General features: G+C 46.8%; 1 protein-coding gene across 6 annotated transcripts in view; it reads left to right on the top strand.

Annotated features, from left to right (window-relative positions):
- Positions 1-27,070, top strand: part of NRP2 (neuropilin 2) — an 88,993-nt gene that overhangs the window by 46,318 nt on the left and 15,605 nt on the right. For 3 of the 6 annotated variants that reach the window (XM_069860953.1, XM_069860948.1, XM_069860951.1), the window contains exons 10-15: positions 717-861; positions 4,597-4,713; positions 7,222-7,374; positions 17,055-17,317; positions 19,208-19,304; positions 21,766-21,807. In XM_069860953.1, the coding sequence (XP_069717054.1) occupies positions 717-861; positions 4,597-4,713; positions 7,222-7,374; positions 17,055-17,317; positions 19,208-19,304; positions 21,766-21,807 (817 nt within the window). The remainder of the gene's footprint in view (positions 1-716; positions 862-4,596; positions 4,714-7,221; positions 7,375-17,054; positions 17,318-19,207; positions 19,305-21,765; positions 21,808-27,070) is intronic. The other 3 variants (XM_069860950.1, XM_069860947.1, XM_069860952.1) reach the window with 1 other exon arrangement.

Below are 27,070 nucleotides of genomic sequence, written 5' to 3'. Positions count from 1 at the left end.
GGGAAATTCACTATATCTGATGTCCCTTTTGCCACACTGGTGTGACCCTGAAATTCCCTGTGTTTTTTCCATATTGTTGGAGTTCCCAATAATCATTCTGCTTAGCAGTATGGGAGTGGCAGGGGGCTTGAGGAACAAGTGAATTCTCTGTTACTGCCTCTTCTGGTTTTATGCAAACTCATCTGCTTACAAAAATTCATGTAACTTCATTTTTCTTGATCCTACAAATGTGTCTTAGAAGGCCTGATGCTATCTATAGCCCTCTGTTTATTCCTCACAGACTTGAGTTCGTGCACATAAGCTGAAAAGCAGCAATACTTAGACTGTGAGGAAAACTGAGCATTTGCACTATCCTAGAACATACAGTAGCTTCTTTATTTGCCAAAGGACAAATCTGATCTTCTTTGTATGTGAAGTTTGTGGAAGTTCCCCAGGCTTCCCCTGCGTGGCTTGAATCAGTATCTGACCCCTGGATATAAAGCGGAGGCCAAGAGAAATTGTGCAAGTTTCTTAGAAACAACCTGTCTGGTCCTCTTGCAACTAAGGAGGAACAGCCCAATTCCTGCTCAGCTGGACTTGATGACCTGAATTTGGACAGTTAAACTATTTCAAACTGCAGCTGTGTCTGACCAGACCCAAGTTATCAAGTCTGGTGGAGAACATGTGGGATACACATATCACTTGCCTTTTCTCTCTCTCTCTTTCTCTCTCTGTAGCTTTTTGAAGGCAACATCCACTATGATATCCCTGAAGTCCGGAGGTTTGACCCTATTCCTGCCCAGTATATCCGAGTGTACCCAGAGAGGTGGTCCCCAGCAGGAATAGGAATGCGCCTGGAAGTGCTGGGCTGTGACTGGACAGGTAGGAGACCCAGTGCCTCTGCTTACCAACTCCCATCAGGTCTGTGGCAAGTGCTAAACCAGCAAAATGCAAGTTTAAGGTTATTTTTCTCCTTGCTATACTACCTCGGGGCCATACTGTGGCAGGGACACTGCAGCGCTGAAGGCAGGACCTACAGTGTGGCCTGAGCCCATCTTTTTACTTCTAAACTTGAAAGGAACTGGCCTTGACACAACGTGTATCAGCAATGTTTGGACCCCAATCCAAGCTTTCACACAGAGCCCCATGTGGGATTTGTCCCCGACTCCCTTGTTCCTCCTTTCAGATCTTTTATCTATATATTGTGCAGACTTTCCCACTCTCCCTGTTAAATTACATTTGGGCTTTTTAATCCAAATGGATAAGACAAAAAGTAGAAAGAGAAGCAGGGATGCATAAAAGGGGATACTGTGACCAGTACAGGTGTCTTGAGATGTCACGATAAGGGTTTGCTGTAAAAACAACTGTTCATCTCATTAAAACCCATGTGGAAATCCTTTTGCAGACAAGGCTAGGGAGTTAACTCTGTGACACCTCTACAACATTTCTAAGACCAGTGAAGTTTGTTCGCTTTTGCCCACCTGTTTTTCACGACTGTTATGCCTTATAGCCACCATTACTTATAATTCAGAGGTGAAAACTATCTTAACACACTCACTGGGATCAGTAGAGTTTATGCCTTTCTGACCTTTCTGAAGCTCGGTGGTGATTGATTGCTCCATAGTTTCACCCCCAAAAGGCAAAAATGCACCCAACAGCTCATTGTGTCTGGTGCTAGCTTTTCAGTGCCAGGGGCTAGTTGTTCCTGGTTTATTTTTTAATAATCTGACTAAATCTGAATCTGGTGTCCAGATGTCGGTGATAAAGAGGTATGATTTCCATTTTGTAAACGCATCTGTAGAAAGGATTTTCTTGTAACGATTCCTGTTCTAGGGAGCTTAAAAGACACAGAGCTCTTTTCCACTCTTTTGTGGAGTCTTCGCTACCCTTTCTTCCTGTGATGTGCTGTGAGATGGATTACAAACAACAGCAAATCACAGAACACGTGCACACAATTAATAATGATAATTTGTCATCTTTGAAGTCAATGGCAGATCTCCCCCTAGACTGGGAATCCATTGTAAGTGATCTAAACTTTAAATCGAGATTAGATCTTAGTTTAAATCTTACAACATTTTGGGGATGTTGTAGGAGAAGCAGGCACAGTAGCTTTCGTGCAAGCAGCAGGAGTTGAGGCTCTGTGCAGAAGCGGTCAGGCAGCTCTCACATCTCTGCTTCTGGCAGCTCCCAGAAACCTCCAGCTGCCAGATACTCTGCAGACAAATGCTGGCTGGTGCATCACAGCATTGTGTCACTTCTGGAAAGGGAGGCAGTCACACAAGACCTCCAACCACGTACATGTAAGCCCCTTCATTGCTGCTCTCCAAATTAGAGGATGAGAGATTTGGCATCCTCAACTTCTTGTGCTATTTTTGGTCCAAGTTTTCTTTTACTGCTATGTCCACATTCAGTTTCAATATCAGCAGCAACAGCCCATGTTTTTTCCAGGCAGGGTGCTTTATGGTCATTTCCCAGAGTGGCCGTCTAATCATTTGCACATTGTAATGTTTAAAACTCAACTGCCAAGTCATAAATATTCGTAGCTTTATTGATCTACAGGCATTCCACTTTGTAATCAGAGCAGGGCTTGTAATCTGGTGGATTTGCTATGTAAAATGCTATAAAAAGCATTTATGTCCCTGATGCAACCTGGGGAGCAGAGATAGTCCATGGCATTATCTGCATGTTAAATCCATGCAGGCTACATGCAGCAGTCCTTGACAATGCCAAGATACAGTCCTCCCAGGCACATTACAGAACTGGTTGTGAAAACCCAGGCGATTGCTCTTGCTTGGGAACAAGATAAAGAGAGGGATTAAAACAAGCTGACTGAAAATATTTTCAAGTGAGGGCCAACCCACATGCAGCCTGCCCAGCTGTTTGTATTTCTTATCAGCAACAAACATCTTAATTACTGGGTCAAACAGGTAGCCTAACAGCAACTGGGCTCACAAACTAGTTGGCTAGTAGCTCAAAAATTGGGAAGCAGGCAGTCAGCAATTGAATTTTTTCAAAGACCTGCCAAAATTTTTCCTCTGAAGAGCGGAGATTGATGAATGTTCACTAGCAGCTGGTTTTCTCTCCTTTGAAGTTCCAAACATCTGGTTTCAATTGCTCAGTGACTTTGCATTTTGATCAGCAGTTACCACCAGTTGCACAGACACTTGCTAGACCAGGGAGAGAGAAAGTGAGCAAGCAAGACCTCTCTTTTTCACTTTCCATTTCACACATCACGCTGTTCTCTCTGCTATTTTCATTATCTCTTGTAACCATCATGTTGCGCCTCTGCCATGGTAACTGATTTTTCAAGATATATTTCTGTGGCTTGTCCAGGGCAGTGCAACACTGTTGATTTACATCCGCTCAGCATCTGTGTCCCGTATGGGACTTGGCTTTCAAGGTCCTTCCACACTGTCACATTTCAACTATAAATCTCAATATACAAGAATAACAACCTAAAAGGAAAAAAAAAGTACCAGTTCTAAATAACCTGCAGCTTTTGATATGTTGCCTTCACCTGCTGCTTTTTTATTCTTTTCTTTTTTTATGACATTTTTCTGTGCCTGGCTGCTTGCAATTTGCTTCTTGGTTGCGTTCGGAGTTTTTTAGGGTTGTAACAGATTTGAACTTAGAAATTAAAAGACTTTGAGGTTATTTGGTATTTTATCCTGAACAAAAGACAGCCACTGGAAAAAAAAATAAAAAGACCCTGAGAGTTTATGTGCAACACATTTAATAACAGGAAAATAAAAGGGCAGAAAGGAGCCTATGGAAAATATTCAATGTATTTAGCCATTTCCTCCTGCTTCTGGCTTTATTAAATGATATCCTGAAGGGTGCCGACAAAGAAATGCAATCACACATAACTGAGCAAAGCGGCCTTTTTTTAAAAGTGGAATGAATCAATCCTGCTGCACTCTAGTTAACACACCCGTGAAAGGAGAGACTGCTGGAACCTAATGTCGTTTACTGTTGATCTTAATATCCTTCCCTTTCTTGCTTAAATTTCCCCTGACACCTGCTTGGAGGTTGTTTCATGCAGGCTATGTTGGAGAGAGGGAAATTGGACAGACCCTTTGAAAGCATAGTCAGGAGCCTGGAGTGTGAAACCAGATGCTTTCTGCAGCAAGGCCGAGCGTGCTAGGGGATCCTCTGGGTCCGTTGCAGTTATGCCATTTGTGAGTTTGAGTGACTTGTTTTGTAAATTGGCACAATTGGTGGGAATGTTGTGTGTGTGGTTTTTTTAAGGTGTCATATGTCTGTATGAAAGAAAAAGTCATTCTGCCTATGATCTCTCTTATCCAGTAGTGACAGCAAAGTGGATTGCCAACACCAGTATAAATTAAAAATTAAGAGAAAAAGTAGCATATATGTCTAGAGGAGAGCCTTGCCCAATGGGAACTCTAAATCAAAGGAACTCCCATATGGAAACAGCCAGTTCACTTGAAGTTCAAACCACGCTGAGATTTTTAGCATGTGGAAATTTTATGATATTCTTGTTCTATGTCTTTCTGCCATTATAAGAACACGAGAAAAAGATTTTTTTTCTTTTTTTCCTCCTGCGTGGGCTTTTTGTGCTATCTGTTGCAAATAGCGGCTCTACTCCATTTTTTTCAGATGCGAAGCCCACTGCAGAGACGCTGGTGCCCACTTTGAAGAGTGAAGAGCCCACTACCCCATACCCAACTGATGAAGAGGCAACTGAGTGTGGTGATAGCTGTGGAGAGGAAGAGGGTATGTATCAGAGCAGCACATCTTTATCTCAATAAATGGTGGGTTAAGAGCTAAGGAAATACGCTTATCTTCCCATTAGCTCCTACACATGGGGCTGATTCCTGGAAAGCTTGGAGTAATATTATTAGTGATAGGCCAAGATAAAAAAATGAACAAAACCTGCCAAAATCTGGTAAGTTATATCAAGGGAGGATGCAAGAGCAAGAGAGAGCAGCTAATTCAGTCCTTAGGGTACAAGACTTGAAGAGCTGCTCTCCCAGCTTCCTTACGTGACCTGAAAAAACTCCCTTAGTGCACTGTTTAGTCGCCTCTGTTCCACATCTGCTTGGCTGGGTGTCATACATTCAGCAGGTGATTCAGGGACAAGATTCAGACTGCCTGGCACACAGGGCTCCTTTTGCAGAGATCACAACATGTAAAGAAGGCTGATGTCCTGAACACCTGTCTGTTACGGACCATCTTCCCTAATATGAGCTGCTTAAAGTATTGGAGGGAAGTCTGGGCTCCTTGTGCGGGCAGCAGAGAGAGGAGAACACTAACTCCAGGAAGGAGTTTGTCCCTTCAGTCTTAGATGACTATCAGAAGTACAGGGGATGGTTTGGTATCTGTGGTGTTTGCCTGCCTATTCGGACTGTAGAAGAAGCTGAGTGTTAGTTTAGACTACATGCTGTGCTTGTTAAGAGGCAGTGCTGTGGGGAACTAATCTTCTCTACTTCAGATCCCTACCTTTAAAAGTAGGTGTCATATTCTTCTGCTCTTTGCAAAGGGGTTTTGAGCATCTAAAGCTTGTGAAATGTCCAGGTTAAGGGGAGAGAGCCTGGCAGAGCTGTGCAGGGTTGGTTGTGCAGGAGATGCATGCCCCTGGGCATAACAGCAGAGCCTGGGCCTCAGCACTGAGGCTGAGGCATTTACACAAGAGCTTCAGTGAGAAATCTCATGAGGAAAAGCTATCCTTTGAGACAGCTCCTAGGACTACTGTCACTTCAGCTTCCAGTCCTAGATTAAAAATTAATGAGTTTTAAGATAAATAAATTTTAAACGGAACATTAATTAGCTTTTTCACACCACCCATCAGAATTCTACTGTAGTTCACTTCTGGAAATGCAAGTTGCAGAAGTAGCTCGAAGAGCCTGATTCTCATTTCTTTGCCTGTGCAACCCTGCTACCATTGAGGCACTTGGGAAGCTGCCGAGAGGAAATTTAGACCAGTAACAGTCTCTGCAAGAAAATAATTCCTGGGTGCAGTCCAGGGCAAGAGAGCAAGGGGAGTGTGCCATGGACCGTGGAACCAGCCTCCCTGTCAGCTTCCCTCAGATTTAGCAACAATTTTCATTCTCATGCTTCATAAACAATGAATGTGTTTCTCTGGACAATCAGATTTATGACAGCCAAACAGAAACAATGCTGCTCTCCAGGGTATGAGATTAGATTGGAATAAAAGGATTCATGATCTGCGTTGTTTTATTTCTAAGTAGGAGCATGTAAAGAAAGCCCTCTGCCTCTTGCAGAAAAGTTTCCCTGATGCCTATCACTTGAGTCACTCAACTCCTTCTGGCTATCGCTCACTTTGTGAGCACTGTGATTTAAAACTTCCTCTTTGCTTAGGAAAAACCCAGCCTATAATTGGGCTCTGACGTGAGTGTCCTCTGAGTGCTTGGGGTGGTCTCAGACCATTTCTGCAGCCTCCGTGCCTTCCGGCTGCTTCCCTGGCTGAAGGAGCCAGCAGCTGCCTTGTTGCTACATGCAGCCCCTGGCATGTGCCCTCCTACCCACGGAGCTGTCTCTGCAAGAAGGCTCTCCAGAGCTTTTAAAGGTGTTGACACAGGGGAATTAGCTCTGCTCCTGTTTCACAGTTGAAAAGTTAAATAACTTGCCCAAAGACCATGTGTTGGGTCCACAGCAGAGCTAGAAATAGAGGCTGGCTCCTTTCACTCAGAATCCAAAAGCTTGAGCTCATGGTGGCCCCACATTTACCCTGGTAGCATTTCCACGAGAAGGTAGGAAGCGGTGAGTGACAGCTCACCACGTTGACAGACAGCTCCCGTCTGGTGCAAGTGGCTAGATCTGTCACTCAGGAGCTGGGTTTCTGGAGCACTTGAGATTCTCCTTTTGGAGCCAGAGCAGGAACTGATGAGCACAGGGCACTCAGGAAGCGCTCTTCCCTGACATTTAAGAAGGCAGTTAATATTTGACCGCCTTAGGAGATGAAGAGAAGGTGCTGATTAGAGTCTGGAAGCATTTGGTACTTGCTTTTATATTTGCTTGGTTTGGTGGATTAGCTACAGGACGTGGTGTGAGCATTTTGATGATGCAGAACTTAAAGCTGATCCTGGGAGCTGACGAAATGTGAGATAGGTTAAAAGCATCAGTGTGAGTGAGATTTCATGCTTTCTTCAGTGTTTATGGCTTACTATCTATTTTTGTTTTGGGTTGGTTTTCAATAGCAACCCTTCATGAGTAGGTAATTTTTTAATCCAACTTTATTTTGCTTCTATTTCCTTTTATAAGATTTCCATCTCCCTGCGGACTTCAACTGCAACTTTGATCTCCCTGAAGACCTCTGTGGTTGGTCACATGATTTGGCAACGGGTTATACGTGGTCTTTTCAGCCTACAAACACGTGGATTGGCAACTCTGAACCAAGCCCTGATACTGTGCCTGGTAAGATGGTTAATACCATACCAAAGCAGATAAGAGGGAGCTGATGGGGCTTTCTCTGTGTGAACAGTATGACTGATTATTGCACAGCTATCAGAGTTGTGAAGGCTGTGCAGAGCTAAATGTTTTCTTTTGTGGAAGCTTTCAGATGCTTTGCTCTATGGTTCATGACTTATTTATAGGACCGTGACCGCTGACACTGAATTATACTATCCTCTTGAAATAGCCTTGAATTGGACGCTGGGCTTTGAATCCCCTGTGACCCTGTAGGTTATTCGTGGCTTTGTTCCTCATCCTGATCCAGACATCCTCTGTAGGACCCAAGGCTTTTTCCTCAGAATGCATTTCCTCTTTTGTTAGAGATGCATTTCTTTCTCCCATATGTTGCTCATATTGCCTATAGTCTTCAGCTATTCTGCACTCTGGGCTTGCATAGGCTGGATTTCAGCCTTCTCCAAGTGAAGGATGAGCTAAGCCCTAAGAATACAGAAACATGCCAGCTTCCTCCTGTTTGACTTTTGCTCTTCTCTTCTGTGCTTTGGAAGCAGAAGCTTTGCATGTGTGTGGCAGAGCCTAATTTATGGAGGACTTCACTGCGATGTGCTGGCATGGGTTGGAAGGGAGCCTGCCTCTGGCAGTGTGGTTGATAGATCAAATTCTTCAGCTTCACATGTTGGAAAGCACCCCAGGACTAGTGCCTTTTCCTTACCCTCATTGACTTGGTGGCACGAAGAACATTTGCCAGTTTCCTTGTAACAGTAGACTGCATCACCATTGTCTTCACTGTCAGTCATTGTATATGAGACTCAAGGCTCACCCAGGGAAAGCTGGCTGATCTTACCTGGCTTCAGCTCTCCTCTGATGCCTGGTGATGCCAGTGTCTGCATGCCATGTACCCAGCATACATGCTGCGGGCTCCTCCCCACCCTCTCCCCAGTAAGGTTGAGTCTCAAGATGAAAACATTCGGGCGAACCTGTTAGCCACCTGGCAGAAGCTCTGGCCAGATTGGCAGTGCCGCCAGCCAGTTGGAAAGCCGTGCAGCCAACACCTGGTAGGCAGTGCTAAAGAGGAAAATATGTATTCCAGAAACATATGGGGAGAGGAGAATCTGCTATATCTTCACACACAAATCACCCCCACACAAATGCACACATCATTTCTCTCTTCAGCTCCTGAGGTGCTTGGCATTTTTCTGAGAGACACAGTAATGTTGTAAGTGCAGCCTATATGGACATCTGACAAATTCTTTGGCGTGACATAGGGTCACGGTGTCTGCCATGGAGAAAAACATTTTCATATTTCAAGTGTTTATCTCTTCAGCATTTGAGTGCTCTAGAAGATTAATATCTGGAGCTCAGTGGAGCCTCAGGCAACAGGAGAGAACACTTAGTGCCAGCTCCAGCCTTAATAACCCTCCCCATCACATTCGCTGTAACAATGTTTAATTAATATAAGCCTCCTGCAAGTAGGATAAAAATTACTTATTTTTATAACTCAAACTCAATTTTTCATTTCATTTCCTCTCCCTCGAGTCTCCCAGCAATTAGTTGGCCATAGTTTCTTAGAAGACTGTTGTATGTGTGCACGTGTGTGTGTTTGTGTGTGTGTGCATTGCCTGGGAGAGCAATTGCTGGTGCTGCCTCAGACAGCTCAGCATGCAGTTCTGTTTTTTACCCTTCTTCTACCCTTTCTTCTCTTTCTTAGTTAGTTATGAATTGCAAAACCTCGTCATTTTGGCTGAGAGGATGTTTTCCTGCTGAGTTCAGTGATCTGGTTTTGTGCCAATGTGGAGAGCTCTCCCTTAGAGTGCTGTGCTGAACCAGGCACTAAGGCACCGATGGGGAGCAGGCAAGCGCTCAGGCCCCGGCCAGCAAGTTGTGGGCTGTGCAGGCAGAAGAAGGATAGGAGGTGGCAGCTCAAGGGGGCTGAAGTGACGTGCCCATGTCAGTGGAAGAAGTCAGCAGCAGACAGTGGGCTCAGGATGAGGAATGATTGCTGGTGTTGACAACATCAGGCTTCTGGCTGGGTCAGGCGGGGATGTGCCCTCCTGGCCGCCGTGCCGCTGCCTTGCCCACGGAGCACAGGGCTGTGGAGGGGTTGGCATGCACAGACATTGCTGCTGCAGCTCACTTTGGTCCTGCTCTTAGAAATTAAGAAGGCGTGACACAAAGGAAAACAACTATTTGCTTTTTTCCTCCCCACACAGTTCTTAAAAGCAACTCAAGAAACATGAAAAAGAGGCAATGCCAGCCCCTTGGCGGGGACAGAATTGAAGCATTGTTCGGTTCACACTCCTCCATTCTTCCTGGCCTTTCCTTCATGCTCCCTCCAGCACTTTCTTTCTACTTAGAAAATTCATCCTGAGACTCCAGGGAGCAAGGAATGAAAAGCCCTTGTTCGGGGTGGTCTTTTCTTGTGAATTCCCCACCCCAGGGTGAGCAGTTGTGTGAAGGAGAGCAGCTGTGCTTGGTTTAGGGGCAGGGCAAAAGCTAAGGGGAACTCAAAGCTGCTGGAGCCCAATTTACGCTGATTTAAAGGTACTGGCCCTGGCTAGAGGCCGTGGCTGCTCCACGGTAGCAAGGACATACTCTGTACCTTTAAGAGCCCTGTGAGATGTGTTTCTATTTCTTCTGAAAATGGCAAAACAAAGATTAAAAGTAAAAGGGAAAAAAGTAATAATGAAAGGAGGAGGCCTGGCTCAGTCTGCATGAGAGGAGGGGAAGAAATGGCCATGGTGAAATATCCTCTGTGAGGCGCTTGATTAGAAAAGTCTGCTGAGAGACAGGCCTGAATTCCTCAGATATCTCCCGATTTCGTTTTATGCGCTGCATGCAATTCCTCCTCATCTTTGGCGCGGAGAACTTCTTCTCAAGACTGACAAGACACCCACTGCTCTCATTCCACTATTTTTATTTCCATGATACTCTTTCAGGCAGCTCTGCATTTCTTTTTTTAGCCCCGTGTTCCTTGGGCTCTTCACACCATGGATTAGCTCCACGTCCTCTCCTGCAGGCTCCCGTTACATATCTGGGGACCCTGTTGGTGAATGTGGCCCCAAAGTGCCCAACTCAGCAGAAACCCAGCATGATTCCAGCTGTTACCCTGCCCTTTGCAAGCCTAAAAAATACTGTTGCTGCCTTTTCCATGCCCCTGTGAGAGATTGTCAGAACTTTTCCCTCTATGGATTTTCAGATGCTTCCCATCTTTAGAAAGATTCCCCTTAGCTGCACCTAGCAAGTTTCAAGGAGAAATAAGTTCAGGTTTCAATGAGGTTCATCCCCTGTCCTGCTGCACGCAATGGCAATGTGCCATTGGTGTCAAGACAGAGGTCTTAAGACCTGAAAATAAATCTGGGTTAGTTAGTTGGGCACCTCAACACTTCACCGTCTTCAAATTTCACTGGGGTCTTGATCCTGAAGACTGAATAATCCTGGATCGTATCCTTAGCAGTAGGTGTGGTATCAGTGTGGCTTGCCCATTCTTTTTCCCTTTCCCTTTTCTTGCAGTTATTAAGTAAATACTTCGTGGTACTAGAAGGGCACTGTGGGGTCTGCATCTCTACCGTGTGCTACTTCTCATTTGGGTGAGCATGTTGTTAGGCTCAGAGCCTTGGCAGCATTGTGAACCCTGTGTTGCTCAGATGTTGGCAGCTGTACACGCACACAGAAGAAGAAGCAATTTTAACCTTCCAGCTCTGCTGACCACATAGCTCTTGGTCTGGGCTGCAAAGGCTTCTGTTGTGGGCTGTGGCCTCACTGGCTTTGAGAAATGCTGCTCATTCGGGTTGCAGGCGCTACAGGGAAATGTTTATTTGTTTCAAAGCTTTTCCAGCAGAGGAATGTTTGTAGTGCTCTGAAGTTTCATAAGAGCTTATTTTTTAAGGAAAACAAATGTTGAGCTGTTTTTAAGCTGGTGGTGACCCTTAACCATTCCTGTGTTTTTCCCATGGGATCTTTAAAAGGGAAAGTTTCATATTTTTCCTGCAATCCATGAGAACTTCTTCCTGAAGGCCTTGATCCTACTCTGTCCAAACCAGCAGAAAAGTTTTCATGGTGTTAATGGAGCAGGGCTGGACTGAACTGGATCTGCACTTACTCTCATGAGACTTACTCTTAGGACTTGTGCCTTGGGGACATATTTTGACCTCTAGGGTCAATCCTGTCCCCTTTGAAGTAGGAAAAAGTTTTGCATGTGGGGTGGTGTGAAAGTTAAGCACTTCTGTGCAATGAGCGAGCAGCTGGACTCTGTTGAAAGGAGACCACATACTCAGCTTTGTTTTTCCCTGCTCCCCCCGGTGTGTTGTGTAGACTGCCTCTCAGCAAAGCTGTACATGGCTCTCTTAACCCTAATTTGCACAGTGAGGACAGCAAACCTTAAAAAGTCATTCATGCTTTGGCTGACTGCAGCATGGTGGAGTTGGGTTGCCCCAGCACCCAGGTCACAGATTTGCTGAGCATTGGCTGGGCTGTGTGAGTGCACTGGCCACGTGCTAGGGCTGGCCAGTAGTTGTCCTTGTGCCTATACTGTCTTCCATGAGAGAAGGGGCATAGCCACAGTCTGTCCCTGCACTGCCAGCAAAGCTCCCACTCATTTAGGCTGGACTGGAAGCAGAGGAGAAGAAACCATTCCTCTGGCTTCACCCATTTCTTCGCTACTCACCTGTCTGAGTCCTTAGTCACTTTTTGGACCCAAACACTGGAGGCACACACTGCCTATACAACTAGGCTGGGCTGCTCTCTAGAAAGCAAGACATTGTCTCTCAAATCTTAGCACGTGCATCACTCCATCAGTTCGCAGCAGTGACTGAGCAGCCTGTGAGTCACAGAGCCTGATTTGAGAAAGCGTGTGCATGTGCAAGCAAGCTGCCGTGCACAGCGTGTACAGCGGAATTGCCAGCTCGGCAAGGTTAATGCCTTTAATTGTGCACGCACAAACTCGGGACGTGGGAGGGTCTGCACACACCCTTTCATGTGGGGGCTTGCGATGTGCCTGCCAGGCTGGCAGTGGGCACGGCGCAGTGACAAGCAGCTCACTTAGCATAAATGTCAGGCTCTAATTGGCATTTGGTTTGTCAGGGACACTGTGCCCTCCCTGCATTCCCAGGGGGAGGCAGTGGGACTCACAATTGCACTCTGCTGTTGAGGATGTGAGGCTTAATTAAGAGAGGATGCAATTGCCCATCCATTAGAAAGGCTCTGGAGAGCAGGCGGAGAGCTTGGTTCTGGGCAGGTGTGGGGTTTTATGTCTTTCACAGACTGATTTAGAGACTGAAATGGCAAGGACTTGGCAGGCTAATTAACACATAATCAAAATTGAGGGGATTTTCCAGCAGATGTAGTGATCTAGATAATATAAATATTAGTTTTACGGAGAATTGATTTCCCTTCGTAAATGAAAGTCTGTCACTGACGAGAGGCCTGTCATTGAAATTATGGCAGCAGCCTTTTGAGGTGAATTTGCATGATTTGCAAAAAAAATTTAAAAATATAACAACTATCCAATTTCAATCTGCATATTCATACAGCTGCCATCCCCCTGCTACAAGAGTGCCCTGCAATCGTGAGAGGATCTGAGCTGATCCTTCTCCTGGGAAAGGCAAGGGCTGGTGCAGCCTCCAGCTCACTCACCCCAGAAGGATGGCAGGATCTGTCCCCTCTGCGATGTCTCCCCAGCCATGACACAACACGGTCAGGAGTCACATTTGAGGCTGTGCAGGCAGCAATCAGGTCCCAGAGCAGAGGTGTCACCTATGAGATTTGGCAGACGAGCGGTGTCTGCCCGTTGGGCTGTGGTGCTGCCACTAAAACACACTGTGAAACAAGCTCTGTAACAAAGAAGAGTGCGGTGACCTTTGGAGGGACGTTAGTGAAGGTGATTCAGTGTGCGATCTCCATAGGAGCAGCAGCTGTAAGTCAACAATACCCAGCAAGGGAGAAATGCAGAGGGAATCTGAAATCTCAGTAATTACTTGTGTATATCCTGCCCAACATGTTTTGCCTCCAGATGTGCTGCTGAGACTGATGTGGGAAGGTGCTTTTCTTGGAAGAGGTGGTGAGATGTGCAGAACCCAAGCACAGGCAGGCTGACCTTGCGGAGGGAGCGGCTGCAGTGGCTTGTGAATGCAGCCTGACCCAAACCACGAGGTTTCATCCCCTGCTGCCCCTAATGTCCTCTCAGATGGCTCACTAGCAGGAGGGGACGGGTGTGCCAAGAGGAAACCGCGTTGGCCAGATGGTTTGTTTGCAAGGCCTGGCAGTTGTCTGGGGCTCACTGCCATGCACATACAAGCAACTCTGCCATCGTCTGGCTGGGGATTGTTGCGTGTTCACGCCTCTCTGGCTCCCCTACATCCAAATGATTCCATAAATCTTCCGTGAGATTTATGCTGTAGCATCAGTTGCAAAAACAGCAGTAGGTTAAAATGCCTGAGCAGGTTTGTCCTGCCTTCTTTGAGCTGGTGCTTTGAACTACTAGTGCCAGTTCGGTAGGGGATGTAGCTGCTGTGTTAGCTGGAATAGAGGCTGCAAAGCAAAGTTCTGGGAAGGAGATTAAAATGCATTTCTGATCCTGGAAGAATTGATCGGCTCATCGTTGCAAGGCTCCCTTCAAGTGTTTTAGCTGGGGAAATCAGCCTTTCAGGTGCTTTCTGTGCCAAAGGCTTCCATTTACTGTATCAAACAGAGCAACTACTGGAACCACCAGGCTCCCACATGCTGTGGCAACAATTAGCTCCACAGTGCACTTATTCAGTCACTCTCAGCAAATTCATTGGGCTTTTCAGAAGGTCCAGCTAGCCATTAGAATGATCCAGCCATTTCATCTTCAAACGACACAGAAAATCGTGTCTTCTTGCACTCTGCTCTCCGTTCCAGCAGCTCCTCTTACTAGGAGGAGAAGTGCATGGTACCCAAATCCACTGCCACTTGCCGGGGAGTGCTGGGTTCATAACCCAAAGCTGAGCCTCTCCGCAGCCCTTGGGATTGCCAGCAGGTCCTGGAAAGCTTTGTGGGCCCTAGGAAGTGATGGGCAGGGTTTGGGAGGGCTCCCACAGCTCTGAAAGCCGTGGTTACGGGGGGCATTGGTTTTGGCTGTGGTTCAGGGGTTTCTTTGATTTCACAATCTGATAGGAATGGGAACAAATTAGAGGTCAGTGTCATCTCTAGCAGGAGGAATGTGAGTCAGAGGCACACAGGCTTTTTTGCTGAAGCAGCGGAGGCAGCAGCGCTGGGACCACTGGCTCCCAGAGAGGGGTGTGGATCGTGGAGCGTGTCCAGCTGCACAATTAACATGGTCCCCTGTGGTCAGCTGTGAGCTTTGGATGGATTCAAGGGTGGCTTGCATCCCTGCACTCAATCAGAATGCCTAGATACCAGTACCAAAGATTAGTCTTGAACTTTGAGGATCTGTATTTGATCATTCTTGAGCCTGACTGGTGTTTTTGTGAGGATTTGCCTTTGAGACCATTTCAGCTGTGAGATAATTGTATGATTGCAGTCTGATTTGCTCTTCCACCTTGTTTGTTGTAGCTGCTTTTTTCTTGTTGTTGTTTTTTTCCTTGAAGAGGCTTGTAGTGAATTACAAAAAGAGGATTTTTAATTCAGGAGACCTCGATGACTTATTATGCCTTATCGCTCCTTAGGCATGGAGTACAGCTTGTTCTTTTTCTTTTTTTTCTTCCCCTACTTGTTTATCTCCCACATCTCCTCCTCCACCACTAGCACTCTGAGGTAAATCACAAGAACACTCCTCCATTAGAGAACGGCATGGTACTTTTTCAAGTGATTCACTCAAGCAGGAGTGGGCAAACATGCTTTCATCTTTTTTTCTGCTACTGTTTGCTGGTATAAAGTACCAAGAGGCCCAAGTACATTTCATAGGTGCTGGAAAATATAGCTGGAAAATGATGCTCTTTCTTTATGTGGCTGGCCAGGGACAGATTTGTCCTTCATACAGCAAAATCAGTGAAATTTCATACGGAGTGGATACGCTTTTGAAATATTTTGATCGTACATCCCAGTGGAGTGATGGCAAATCTTTCTACTGTCTTGTCCTAAATTTATTTTTAGAAAGCTGTGTAGCTCACGGTGGTTAGTTTCAGCCCAGCTCTCTGGCAGTGACAAACTTACGACAGGGCCAGTGGCTGTGAAACCACTGATACATCTCCCTTGGGCTGGGATGTTACTGAATTGCTAAGTGGCAATGAGATCAGATGCTGTTTTCTGGATGGGACCTGTCTTTTGGTGCTTGGGAACCAGGCTCTAAGTTCAGGTCTCTGGTTAAAGTTTGGGAAGTGTTTTGTTTGCACTTTGCAAACATTCTCAGTGCAGAAGCTGCTCTTCTGCCAATGCCACGGGCATTGAAGCCACAGAGGGAGTAAGGCAAGCAGGAGACAAGCTGCTGCTCAGAGCTTTGCCCATTAAGCACAGCAGGCTAAGACATGAGGAAAGGAAGCAACAGACCCTTAGGTGTGGTCCTGGGGCAGAGGTAATCTCGCTGGGCTGCAAGAGGACTTGCATGTGCTGGTGTGAAGCACCAGTGACACTTGCCCATTGTGTAGTAAGAGCAAGCATGTTCATCCTTCTGTAGCATGAAACAAAAAATACAGCAGTATCTGTCATTGGCCTGTCTGTATCACTTCGTAGGTCAGGCACTGCACTTGAAGCAACCCAAGGGGCTCTGTCCCTGTCTGGGAGAGGGCAGGTAAGAATCACATCAGCTACACACTTGGCTTTCAGTCTGTACTATGGGACTTCAAGCATCCAAGCTGAAAATGGGGAACTCCTTGAGGAGGCTTCTCATCAGAAGGGGCTGGAAGCCACTGATTCCAGACCAAATCAGCCATGCCCAGGGTTTTGTATCTAGTGGGCTTTTGCTGCTATTGGTATTCAGATCAAGTATCTCCAATGCCAGTCTCAGCCTTGAACTTCTCCTGGGATATCAAACATAACAAATCTCCTCCCTGAGGATTGACAAAAAGCGTGACGCAATTTAAAATGTAGTGTTAAAGCAAGTGGATCCCCTGCTGTCTGTATTTCAGCTACCTTCAAGTTTGCAGCTACCTGGTAGTCACCTGTTCATTCACTGGGACCACGTTCTTCCCCTGTGCTGTGCTTTAGGGGCTGTTTTGCTGCATTACAGAAAAAATGAGAGCCAGGCTTTCATTTTGTTGTGCGTATCCTTGAAACAAAATTGTCAGCTAGACCCTGATTGTGGAGTATTTACCACTGGGGATGAAAAGAAGCAGGATGAGCACAGCTTGAGATCCCCACCTGGAGATGAATTTTCAGCACTGAGGTTAGAAAAACACATCTCAGGCTTGTTCACCGAGCAAGCTCCCAGCAGCATAAACACAGGCCCTGCGAATGTCATTATTGGGACATCATTTTTTCTGACAATGACTGCTCTTTAACTTCTGATTGTATTGATCTTTGGCGTACTGCTTTCTGGTTTTGCTGTTGGTCTCCTACCAGACCGTGGTGGCTGGTGAGGGAAGTGTGCTTGCACCACAACAGCCTGCTCAGCTTGCTGCATACATGGAGGATGCTACTGTGAGAGCCTCACCAGTCTGAGAGCGTGGCTGTAGGAGCCCAGCCAGCACTGCCAAAGCCACCTGACAGAAGGCAAGACACTTGTTGCAAGTGGACGCAGAAAATAATTTAATGGTGTTTTCCTCTTTGAACAGATGGGAAGAATTACCTGCAGCTGCAGAGCAACGGGAGGAGAGAAGGCCAGCGAGCCCGGCTCATCAGTCCCACCATCTATCTGCCCCGGAGTGCTGTCTGCATGGTCTTCCAGTACCAGGCATGGGGCAGCAATGGGGTGATGCTGCGGGTCTGGCGGGAAGCCAGACAGGAGCACAAGGCGCTGTGGGTCATCATGGAGGACCAGGGGCAGGAGTGGAGGGAAGGCCGCATCATTTTGCCGAGCTACGACATGGAGTACAGGGTAAGATGCCCAGGGAAGGTGTGCTGGGCCAGGCAGGCATCTCCAGCATCTTTATTTCAGTGTTTCAGAGCCAGAGCCCATTCATCATAAGGGAATGTGGCTGTTTTCACTATGTTTCTTGAGTTACTATAGTAACTAAACGACACTGTTTGTTATTCAGAGAGTGCCTGTCTTCTGCACAGACTTGGGTCTTTGTTCAGCCTGTTGCCTTTTATAGTCCTCAAATCTCCCACTTTGCAAATATTTGCCCTTCTTTTTTTTTCTCCCATTTTGTTTGGTGCCTTTCCCCCACCAGCTTATGTTCCTCACAGTCTGACCAGAGGCAGGTGGGGAGTCTCAGGAAGCAACTCAAACTCTGTTGCCAGAAGTGGGAAATTGGGAGCAGGCCCAGCTAGCTCTCAAGGGCAGTCAGCAAACAGCAGTTCTTCAGACTCGTCTGCAATCTCTGGCATGGGAGAAGGAAGGAGGAATGTGGGTTCATTTGTGAATCCTCTTCTTGGATACCTTAGACCAGATCAGAGGTCTGGATGTAGTGCTGTGGGACCACAGCCCAATCCCACTGTCAGGAGATCAGTGGAAGAGCTGCTCGCTGCAGCTGCCTGAGCCCTCTGTGTCATGGCTGTGCCAGCACCCTGCAGAGAGGCTGCTGCTAGGAGTGCCTTTGGCGTGGTTAGCCCTTCCAGGCAGCCCACTCTTTGCCAGGGAGCTAAGGCTGCTGTTGTCACTTGTTAATGAGTGTCAGCACAGCGTCTGGCACCCTCCAAAGCAGAAGGAAACACTCAACTTGCAGGCCTGAGGCAGAGCTTTGACGACCACCCCAGCATGCAGCCTTGCTCTGGCTGGCTCCTACCTCAACCCTGACCAGGGGAGCTGCTGCTCTCAGACCACTGGCCCCTCTGAACTGCTGCCTCCTATGTGGGACGATGGCTGGTGCTTGGGACCAGCAGTTCTGACACTCCATGCTGTGCACAAACACTTAGCCCTTCAGGAAGGGCTGCTTGCAGGCAGGCATAGGAATGGGCTGTGCAGCCACCCCAGGGCAAAGGGGCACCTTCTGGAGAAGAGATCTATGAAACACATTGCCCTAGGAAATTATTTGGACCCTTGAAAAGAGTAGTCAGGGAGATAGAAAGCAAAAGCTTTGTACTGGAGCTGCACGACTAGTTTGCAAGTGTGTGTTTGGCTTTCTAATAAAATACCAGTAAACACAGTATGCCTACAGATAAGAATGATGGGCACTAGCTGGCTACTTTGTGCATTAAATGTGAATATACCAGCATTAGCTAAATAACAGCATCATTATGTAAATAATGCAAGTCTCTCCACTCAGCAGTTCTCAGAGCTAACGACTCTATTTATTTTTGTAAATATATTTTGCCTGTGATTAAGTAGGAATAAATTGACCCTTCTCCTCTAACATTTCAATACTTCTTATGTAATGCTGATGGGAACAGCACTATACAGTTAATGTAGCTGTGCTTTCTATGTCCTTCTTTTCCTTTTTCTGATCATAGCCCAGTTAATACTGAGGGCCAAATCTGCTGCTGCTCTAAGTCAGTCTTATGCCACTTGCATCATTTGTGCAAGGGCTGAGGTGTGACCATCAATGCTGAACATTGATTTACTGAATCTTTATTCCATGCAAGAAGCATTTGATTGAACAAATTGCAAGCCAAGTGCTGCCAGGCCAAGTAATGATCTTTCTGCCAAACCTGTCCCTTATTTGGGGAAAGAGTGGCAGAGACAGGGCAAGGAAGCAGGACTAGTTTCAGGTCATCAGTGGATGTGTAGGGAAAGCCATGAGCAGCTCTCCTGCCCTTTCCCTTGGGAGCAGCAGCTGCTCTCTGCCTCTCAGCTTAGCATTGACATTTCTGTCCTGATTTCTCTTAGATTGTGTTTGAGGGATTTATACGCAACGGCCACTCAGGAGAGCTCGCCCTCGATGACATTCGTCTAGGCACTGACATCCCACTGGAGAACTGCATGGGTATGTGCTGTGTCCAGCCGTGGGGTCAGGGGTAGTGGTGGGAGCAGCTGGGGCTGGAGCACCTTCACTTGTAGGCTGCCAGCAGGTCAACTTCCCAGTTTGAGTTACTGGGATTTTCTGGATCTCAGCTGGGACTTTAATTGCCCGTGAAAGAAATGAGGGGAACTTTGTTTCTGGGGGGTGGGAGCTCTGCATTGGTGTGAGAGGCAGGAAACACGTCTCTGCTGCGCAAAGCTGAACAAGCAGCTGAGGGTTACCAAGGGCTATTCTATGTGATAAGGACATACACCAAATTTAAAAAGAAAGTGCTGGACAAAAGAAACCAGCTGTCAGTCAGTCTTACATGCTTAGAGGGGCCAATGAGTTCAAAAAGAGTCTTTAATAAGAAATAAAATACCAGAGGGGTTTTACAGTGATGTTAACGGAATAACAAAAGACATTTTTGTCCTAGAATTCACCGTTCCCCCAAAGCAGGCCACAAGCCAGGTGGATTCATTCAATATGAAAGACAGAGAGGACTTTTTTTTTTTTTCAATAAAAAGAGAAAAAAGTGTGTTTTAGCAGTTTGGTGGCAGAGCTGTTGCCCTGCTCTGTTCCTCTAGCTAGCACATTCATGTATGCGCTCTGATGGCTCTGGTCACCATCTAGCTTAGATGTGGATTAAGATCCATCCCAGTTGAGGAGGGGACCAGCAGTATGCAATTAGTGGGATCTGTGCTGAGACCTGCCCCCAGTAGTGGGGCCCTGCTGTTCTGCATGAGCCAGGGCAGGCATGTTTCACAGTTAAACACCCGCAAAGTGTCTGACCCATCTTGAAGTCTGTGAAAAAAGTCAGGTGGAGCAGAGCCTTTTCTCCCTTTTGGGCTTTGAAAGGCCCCATTCAGCTGCTCTCCTCTCCCCAGCCAAGGAATACCAATCCTATGCACTCACCAGTCCCAGTGCTTCCTAACCAAGGCAGGACACACACTCTCTTCTGAGGGGTGTATCTCATCAGGGAGGCACAAGACAATTTGTGTCTGGGAAGGGTTGGTCACGTTGCTTGCTGCCCTGTATAGGCAGATGATGGTGAAGATGGTGCAGGAACCAGCGTTAATAATAGAACAGAAGACCGGTACTGCCCCAGAGATGCTCTTGAGTGCTATCTTTGATGCTTTGAACTCAGCTGGTCTCCCATCTACCAAAGGAGCTAATACTCCATACGTCAAATTCCCTGTATTTAAGGCTCTGACAGTGGCATTTTAATCCCTTGCCTTTTATGGCATTAAAGAGGAGCAAGACTGATGATTAACACTAGCAGTATTTCCTATCTAACTTCTGAACTCAGCAATTCACCTAGCTCCAGTGTTACTGTGTCTTAGGCCTCATGAACTTAAAGCTTAATATTTCAAAACAAAAGCATTAATAAAATATAGCATTTCAAGCATTGCCAGCTCTAAAAATAACGCCAAACTGCTATGCAAAATTATTTTTCCTGTTCTCGAAGATTGAATGGGAATCTTAAAACTGAGAAGGATAGTTTGTTCCAGACCATTTCTAGCAAAGGACTACCAACTTTAACATAACTCATGGGTCATTTCTGATGTCACCAAAATAATAATGAAAAGTTAGAGATACAGTGCTGCTTTCTCTCTGTCAGGGCCATAAGAATAGCTGACTCCAGAACAGGCTGCCGTTTTTTCAAATTTAATCCTGGGAAGTAATCTGATTCATTTTTAGCATGAAAGAATGCTAATAAGTCACAATAATTTTTTCCTTTGACAAATGTGTCATACACATTTTGAACTTGAGTGATGATTTCATAGCACTCACTAGAGCCAGAGCCTGCTTCTGTGACTCACAGGCGTAATGCAGAAGTAATCTAAAAATAATCAGAAGTCTATTACTTCTGCAAGAAAGTAATCAGTAATAAGTACTGATTATTGCTTTTCAGATCCAGTAATTTGTAATAGATTACTTCTTCAAAGTATCTTGAAAGGAGAAAAAAAATCACTCGTCTTTGTTTCTTGGCACTGTAACATGAAGAGGAGCGTGGCATCAATGCCCAGAAGTAATGCAGTTCCCGTGTGAATAATGATGCCAGAGTTGAGCCAGAAACCAAAACTGCTCTTGGAAACTTTAGGGGGTTTCAGGGTTTCATCACTGGGCCATGTGGGGCTTTGTCTTTAGATGACTCAGGCTGTTCAGCTGAATCCAAATGACCCTAAATCTCAAATGTGTTTTTCTCTGAAGTCAGTGTCTGAGTTGAAGCTTATTGCATCTGGTTGGTATTTAGTTAAGGCAGGGTTTCTCCCTCTTCAGTTGAGTTTAGCTAGCACCCTGTGCTGTTCCTAGCAAGTGGTTTCTGTGAGGCATAGCTACACACCTGCTCCACTTGGCCACTGCAGATCGACAGAGGCATGAACTATAGCCATGTGTGTAATGTTCCCCTCTCTAATACTACCTTTTTTTTTTCCCTTTGCAGAACCCATCACAGCTTTCCCAGGTGAGAACTTCTACTTCCCAGGTAAAACTGCACTTCTATCAGTGGTTTCTTTTCTGCTGGCATGGGCTTTTATGTTGAAGGAAAGTTTTCTGTGTGCTTGTCCAAACAGCAAATGTTCTGAGCAGTGAAATGGCAAGCGTATGCTAAAGCTTCCTCTGATGCCTGCTAGGTGACAAGGAGCAGGCAAATAGGCAAGTCTCACTCTTTTGGGGCTGAATAGCATTAGGAAACCTGCTGTCACAGGCACCCGGCCTCCTGAAAAGCAGCAGAGCCCAAAATGAGAAGGCTGAGGAGTAAAGCATAGTTACCAACTGACTTAAATTAAAAAAAACAGTAGCCAGTTGAAACTGAAATGAGGTGACAATGACTTATGTTAGTGTGCGGGAAGGTTGTTCTCTGTGGATGCTCTGGCAGTTGTGGTGTTTGAGCTGCTGGCAAAGGGTCTGCTTGGAAGGGGAAGATAGTTGGGAAGTAGAAGTGGGAGAACAAACTACCATGAGGAGCTCTGAAGGTGGCAGTCAATAAAAGGAAAACAAGGTGAAATGGTGCATTTAATAGCTTAATACTAGCCTGGAGACAGAAACCGGTATTTCTCTGATCAAACCTACAGAGTCAGTGAAAAGGTGAGGAGCTCAGAAAAACTGCCTTCCTCTTTGAGCAGTCAGTGAAGGTGCTGTTTGTATTGCTCCAGGGTGGGAAAAAAACATCTGTTTTTGCAGGGAAGATGGATTTAATCTTTTGGAGTTTTTTTCCCGTGTTTCAATTTTCGATTTTGTTTTCCTGCCTGCCTCTTCAGGAATGCATCTGGGGGTTGTGTTGCAATGAATAGCAAACTTGGGACTCCCCTTAACTTTGAAAGTTGTTTTACCAGTTCAGCCAACATGCCCTTTAGTTTCACTCAGATATGATGTCCTTACTCTTCCCATCCCCTGCTCTGCTGGTGGGCTCTAAGATATGGTTGGGCTCTACCCCAGAAGCAGCTGCGCTTCTGTGTGGAGCAAAGTTGTCTGTGGTAGGTACGTGTGCTGGGAGCTGTGGTGGTAAGGGAAAAGTTGACTTGAAGACTGAAGTCACACGTGTGACTCCTTCCCTGGGATGTGAGGCAGGCTGCAGAGTGTTGCCAACAGGAGGCACACACACAGGGCTTAACGCCGTATTTTACTTCCATACCCATACTGTTACAGCTAGGAATTTGAGTTTGCTTGTTCGTAGGCTGCTTATTTATCTGCCACTCAGGCTTGTGGTGTTTTTGAAAACCTGCTGCAATATTCCTAGCTGACAGTTAAAGCCTCACAACCCTTCCTTACTTACACCATCACTCTATGTTCTTCTGGGCCTGGTCTGGTATCTATTTTGCTGACTCTGTCCTTGTCTTTTAGGGCTTGTAACATGCATGTCATCTTCAGTTCGAACCTCCAGCTCCCTCTGGGTCCTCACATTGAGTCTATCACAATGTCCTGCTAACTTGTATTGTTTCTTTTCTTCTTCACCATGTGACCTCCTGCCTGCATACCTTCATTTCCTCATCCTATTCCCCAGGGTGTGCTGGCAGGCTAGGGACAGTATTTGCTGTGCCCAACACAGTGATGTCTCTGAGCACCACAGGCAGGTGCTGTTGCAAGCACACGGCTCCTTCACACAGAAGCTCACCAGGTCATGCCAGTGAGTTCCTGCCAATCGCTAGCTCCCTGGAGAACACCTTAGCACTGCTCACAGCAGGGGAGCAATTGCAGCAAAAGGTTGAAAAGGTTTCCCTGGCTGATGGGTGGGAATAGATAGGACAGAAGGGTGGAGTAACTAGGGAAAGAGCAAAATGCAGAGAGAAAAGATGAAGAAGCAAAGATGAAGACTGGAGACAGAAAGATAGTAATTAAAATGAAGGAAAGACAGAAATGCCCAACAGAAGGAGAGGGCAAGAGGAGGGGAAGAAGTCCCTGGCTGGAGACGAAAAGGGGAGCTGGAGAGGAAAGGCTGTGCAAGAAGTATTGAGATGTTCTGTAGCCCCTACTCCTGCAATTACATGATGAACTGATAAAGTCAGATGCCATTAAAAATAAATCCCTCCTTTCCTGGCTTGGGAGCAAAGCTGAAAATATGCACCTTCAAGCTCCAGGATCACAAGGCAGATACTAAGGAGAGAATTGCGTGGGTGGAATATCTTTCAGTTATTGGGTCAGGATCTTACAAGACCAGTCAAGTGTGCTTAAACTGTGCTGCATTTGAGAGCTGATGCATCTCACCCTTAAAGGATAGGTGTAACAAGGGGCTGGAAGCAAGGAGTTAGATAAATACCAGGCTAAAAATAAGATACACACTCCAAATAGTGTGGAGACAAACTGCAGGGAGAATTTGCCTCTGGGACCGGTGTATTCTCCCACACTGGGTATCCTGAAATTGAGACAGAGATAGCTTCCTGGAGAAATGGCAGGTAGCAATTAAAGGGTTGAGGCTGACACCGTTTTGTGGCATTCAGATTAAATGAGTGTAATACTCACTTTCATCTGTGCTATTATGAAAAGTCCAGCTGTGTTGCTTGTCCACAGCAGTTATGTCAGTGATTTTGGAGAGGAATACGAGCTGTGACACAGCAGTGGTAGCGCAAGGCAGGCAGATGTCTAGGAAGCTCTCTGGAAAGGTTTTTCCCCAGATTACTTTCGCTCTTGCTTCTTTTGCATTTTGATTTCTGCTGCACAGCTCTAAAACTGATCTCTGTAGCATCTTCCCAGTTGGGAAGAGGAGGGGGCTGTACCTGGCTAGGTGGGAGATGTGAGCACAGCAGTACACTCACATGAAATATTCCACCCTGTAGGGTTTAAATCAGGTTTATGCTGACCAATGTCCAAAGGTGTACATAAACACAGCACCCACAAATTTGACAGCAACAGCAGAAGGCATTTCTTTATTAAGATGAGAGCCCTACTGAATAAATGAGGAAGGGCAAGTGAGTGTGTGTGCGTGTGTGGTGGAAGGCAAAGTATTCAGTTAAGAAGATGGATTATTTTTTTCTATCTCTCTGAGCAGAGAACTTTTCCACTGATGTAAGAGAAAACTTCCAGCGAGTAGCAGAGCCAGTAAAAACAGAGCAGATAACATCAGTGCTGTGTGCTGAGTGGATGGGCAGCTATATTTAGTGGCTGACAGTGTAAGGAAGAACAATCATTAATGTTGGGAATTGGCTTCGTTAGGGCTTAGAGACAACTAAGTGTGATTCCTTAATGACTTCAGTTGCTAAATGAACTCTCCAGACTTCTGCTATCTCCTCAGCAGGACTGCAAGTTGTGGAAGTGGGGGCTGAGGAGGGGCTCTGCACCACCCCTCACACTTGCAGCCCCCACTGCTGCACGGGGACATCTGGAGTGGGTCAGAGCCAAGTAGAAATTGTCCTGACCTCACAGCCACCTTTGAAATCCCCCAGGGATCCTTCCCACGAATGGGATCATCTGAGACACATCACACTGCCTCTCTCCATCCTCAGGGAAGCTGAGGACAGAGGTGTGTGAGGAAGGGGGAAAGGGTGCAGGTACGTGTTCCTCTATGGCCAGATCCACCCTCTGTACTCCCAACCTTGCACTGGCAGTGTACAGCCATCAGGAGGCCATGGAAGCTTTCTTCTTCCCCTCTGTTTTTCAGAGAAGAGTGCTGTTTCCCCACAGACTTGGGAGCTATCAGCATCCCTGGGACCTGCCCCCCTTTCCCCACCCTGGTTTTCATCGGTGGGGACCAGTGCATATCGGTGGTGTGAGAGGCGGCTGTTTGCCTGTACATCTCTTACATAGCAAGGTGCTATGTAAGCAGAGACTGTCAGCAAGTGTAAACACAAGTGACCTTTGCACGGTGAGGAGCCCTGTGGTCTTCCTGGGGGTCATCCCTGCACCCCAGTGCAATCAGGCACAGGCAAGGTGTTGCTGATGCATCAGGAATGGCAGTGGGACACATGGGTCTGGGGTGGCTCGACCAGCTGCATCTGCAGTGGGAGACAGCAGTGGATCATTAGGGAAACGCAGAGTGGTGTTGAACCTGCTCATCCCAGCGGGGGGCTGGTGGTGGTCCCCACGGGGTGTGCCACGTAGCAACCCTTGTGCAGCTGGTTGATGGACAGCAGCTCTTCAGGGAGGCATAAGAATGTGCTGTTTCTGTTTCCCTGTGCCAGGATGGCCAGTGGAGGTACAGAAGTAGGTCAGAGGGCTGCCTGCTCCCTGCCTTCACCACCCTCAATACAAGGCCCAGCCTGGATCTCCCTTCCCCAGGCAGAAAGGACAGGACCACCTCTTTTGTTGGCAGCAAGGGGCAGCTGGGGTGAGACAGAGTGAGGTTAGCATATCTGGCAGGTGGTTTTCTCCTAAGATATCGGAATTTCTTGTCTACAACAACAAACATGTGGGTGGTTCCCAACCTCCTGCTCTGTAAAAGCAGGATTTGTCTGGCCTGCATGGATTTTTTCTTGGGTTTTGAGGGTTTTTAGTTGTAGCTATGCATCTGGGTGCAGGATTCATTCTTATTTTACTCCCTGTGCCCCAGTTTTGGGGGGATGGATAGGTGGAAAGCCTTGTGACTGGCGGAGGAACTGTTATTTTGCCTCATCTCCTGTGCCAGCAATAGCAAAAAAAGCCATTGCCATCCCAAATTTGCCAGCCAATGGTTCTGCTGGTAGGACAGTGTTTGGAGCAGAGGGCAGAGGCCATGCTGCAAGACACCCTTGCTGCTGGCAAAGCCAAGTGCATCCTGCGCTGTTTTGTTCTGCCCCCCACCCCCCGCATTCTCTAACTCTGCTCAGGAAACCAAGCTGGAGTTTGGTTAGTGTAGAGCTCACCCATATGCTGACACCAACTGAGAAGCCCACAAAATTCTGTTTGCCAGCACCCAGCCAGGGGCTGCCCCCCACCAGCAGTCTGGAGGTGAGAGGAGAGGTCGAGCGGAGTGAAGGGGTCCATGTGTCCAGCAGCAGAGCTATCACTTCAGAGAGTTCCCTTGAGGACTTTGTCCCCGTTGAAGTAGCTAGTAAATAAATGTGTTGCAAAGGCACATCTCTCCGGAGTTATTTACCGCTTGCCCCATGAGCAGGCTTGGGAGGTGTGAGCAGTGTGTGCAGGAGGAATAGTGCAGAGCTGCTCTTGGGCCATGGGCATAGACACTGGCATTCCTTGGTGCCTGCCAAGGAATGCACCCCCGTGCATGTGTCTGCAGACTGGTAGTAAGGTCCTGCGTGCATCTGATCACCAGATGTGTGCTGAGCTGTCCTGGAATGACCTAGAAAGCAGAAGCAGCACCTTGCAGCCATGCCCTG

This window comes from Phaenicophaeus curvirostris, chromosome 7, assembly GCF_032191515.1.
Source record: "Phaenicophaeus curvirostris isolate KB17595 chromosome 7, BPBGC_Pcur_1.0, whole genome shotgun sequence".
Lineage (NCBI taxonomy): Eukaryota > Metazoa > Chordata > Aves > Cuculiformes > Cuculidae > Phaenicophaeus > Phaenicophaeus curvirostris.
The sequence above is the reverse complement of the archived record's forward strand: the minus strand, read 5'-3'. Positions and strand labels throughout refer to the sequence as shown.